This window comes from Palaemon carinicauda, unplaced genomic scaffold (assembly GCF_036898095.1).
Source record: "Palaemon carinicauda isolate YSFRI2023 unplaced genomic scaffold, ASM3689809v2 scaffold159, whole genome shotgun sequence".
Classification (NCBI taxonomy): Eukaryota; Metazoa; Arthropoda; class Malacostraca; order Decapoda; family Palaemonidae; genus Palaemon; species Palaemon carinicauda.
Genome location: NW_027169136.1, coordinates 66,585 through 68,544, shown reverse-complemented (window position 1 = coordinate 68,544; position 1,960 = coordinate 66,585). Strand labels below are relative to the sequence as shown.

Sequence of the window (1,960 nt, the reverse complement as noted above, 5' to 3'; positions counted from 1 at the left end):
GTGAAGGAAGAGCAAAGATACAAGCATAATATATACACAAAATGAACTATGTACGATCGTGTGTGACACACGGTTGGTACACCTGATAACTGCCCAGGTAGCTGGTATGGGAGTGTCATTGTTCTATAAGCCTCTATATGTATGTTCGTAGGTTTAATTTCCCTTTAAAAAATGTAAAGAAATCTCTCTCAATAAATCAGTCCTCTGAAGAAGTATCACGAAACTAGTCAGGACTTAATATTATATTTTGTATTTTCATTTTCCCTCTGGTTCTTCTGCATTCGAGCATCACGTTTTCCTGTGATTTTAACGCTTAAATGGATACCACGTACTCCCACCAGACTTTCTGTACGACCTTTCCTATTCTGGTATACATTATTAGAGAATTTGCAGACGCCCTCACACGCGCCCATACTACTAAAGAACGCCTTCGGTTTCTTGGTGAATGCTGGGAGGAACAAATCATTCCGAAATGCATGATAGCGAAATCCTTATTGGAAATAGAACATCAACCATTTGGTGATATGCAGAGAAGTATATTAGAAAAACTTATACATGCAATGAAAATTGAAAATCGGAGAGCGATTGAAGACGTAACAAGAAAAAGGGGATATTTTGAAGCCTCAATACCAACGGATTGGAAAGACCCACTTCGACGTTTCTGCTATAAAGAAATGAACGAAAAATTGTATAGAAAACTCAAACAAAAGCATGACAAGAAACTCAATGCATTAATAGAAAGAAGACTGTGGAATGCAAACGTTAATCCAAAATGTGTGGTTAATTTGTCAAATAAAATTCTAGATAAGACTGTGAAGTGTGCCTTGGGATACGGTTTAAATTTCTCGATGTCATCAAGAGTAGTGAATAGTGTAGAAATTTCAAATGGAGTGTGTAACCTGGAAAAAGTCAGTGATATTTCGGTAAAAAAAGTAAATATGATTAAGGGTATTATATTCAGCAATATGAAAGAACCAGTGGTTCCATATTGCCAAAAAAGATTCAAGAAAGCAATTACCGAATTGAAGCAAGATATAAATATTAAACTGACAAAAGCCGATAAATCTGGAGCACTGATAATTTTGGATAAAGATGATTATATAGAAAAAATGGAAAACCTCTTGAGTGATGAAAACACATATATTGAATTAAGAAAAAATTCAATTGAGTTTGTGAATAGTAATTACAACAAAAAAGTGAGAGATACTAAGAGGGAATGAAGATCCGATAAAGAAGGTTTGTACAATATCACCAACATTGCCATATATGTATGGAACTATTAAAACTCATAAGCCAAATTATCCAACTCGGCTAAAAATTAGCTTTGTAGATTCAGCAGCAGTAAATTCACTAGTATATATCACTGTAGTCAAATATAACCTTGGAAGCTACTAATGAAGGAACTTCCATCAGGACGACATGGCTACCTCACCCAAAAATAGATTTTTCGCTTCGCTTCAAAATCCGTATATATATATATATATATATATATATATATATATATATATATATATATATATATATATATATATATATATATATATATATATATATATATATATATATATATATATATATATATATATATATATATATATATATATATATATATATATATATATATATATATATATATATATATATATATATATATATATATATATATATATATATATATATATGTATATATATATATACATATATATATATATATATATATATATATATATATATATATATATATATATATATATATATATATATTATATATATATATATATATATATATATATATATATATATATATATATATATATATATATATATATATATATATATATATATATATATATATATATATATATATATATATATATATATATATATATATATATATATATATATATATATATATATATATATATATATATATATATATATATATATATATATATATATA

At 26.2% G+C, this 1,960-nt stretch overlaps 1 protein-coding gene across 1 annotated transcript; it reads left to right on the top strand.

Annotated features, from left to right (window-relative positions):
* Positions 1-317: 317 nt before the first annotated feature.
* On the top strand, positions 318-1,220 carry LOC137635668 (uncharacterized). The gene has a single exon (XM_068368125.1). It carries the CDS (start codon positions 318-320, stop codon positions 1,218-1,220), a length of 903 nt encoding a protein of 300 aa, XP_068224226.1.
* Positions 1,221-1,960: the final 740 nt, after the last annotated feature.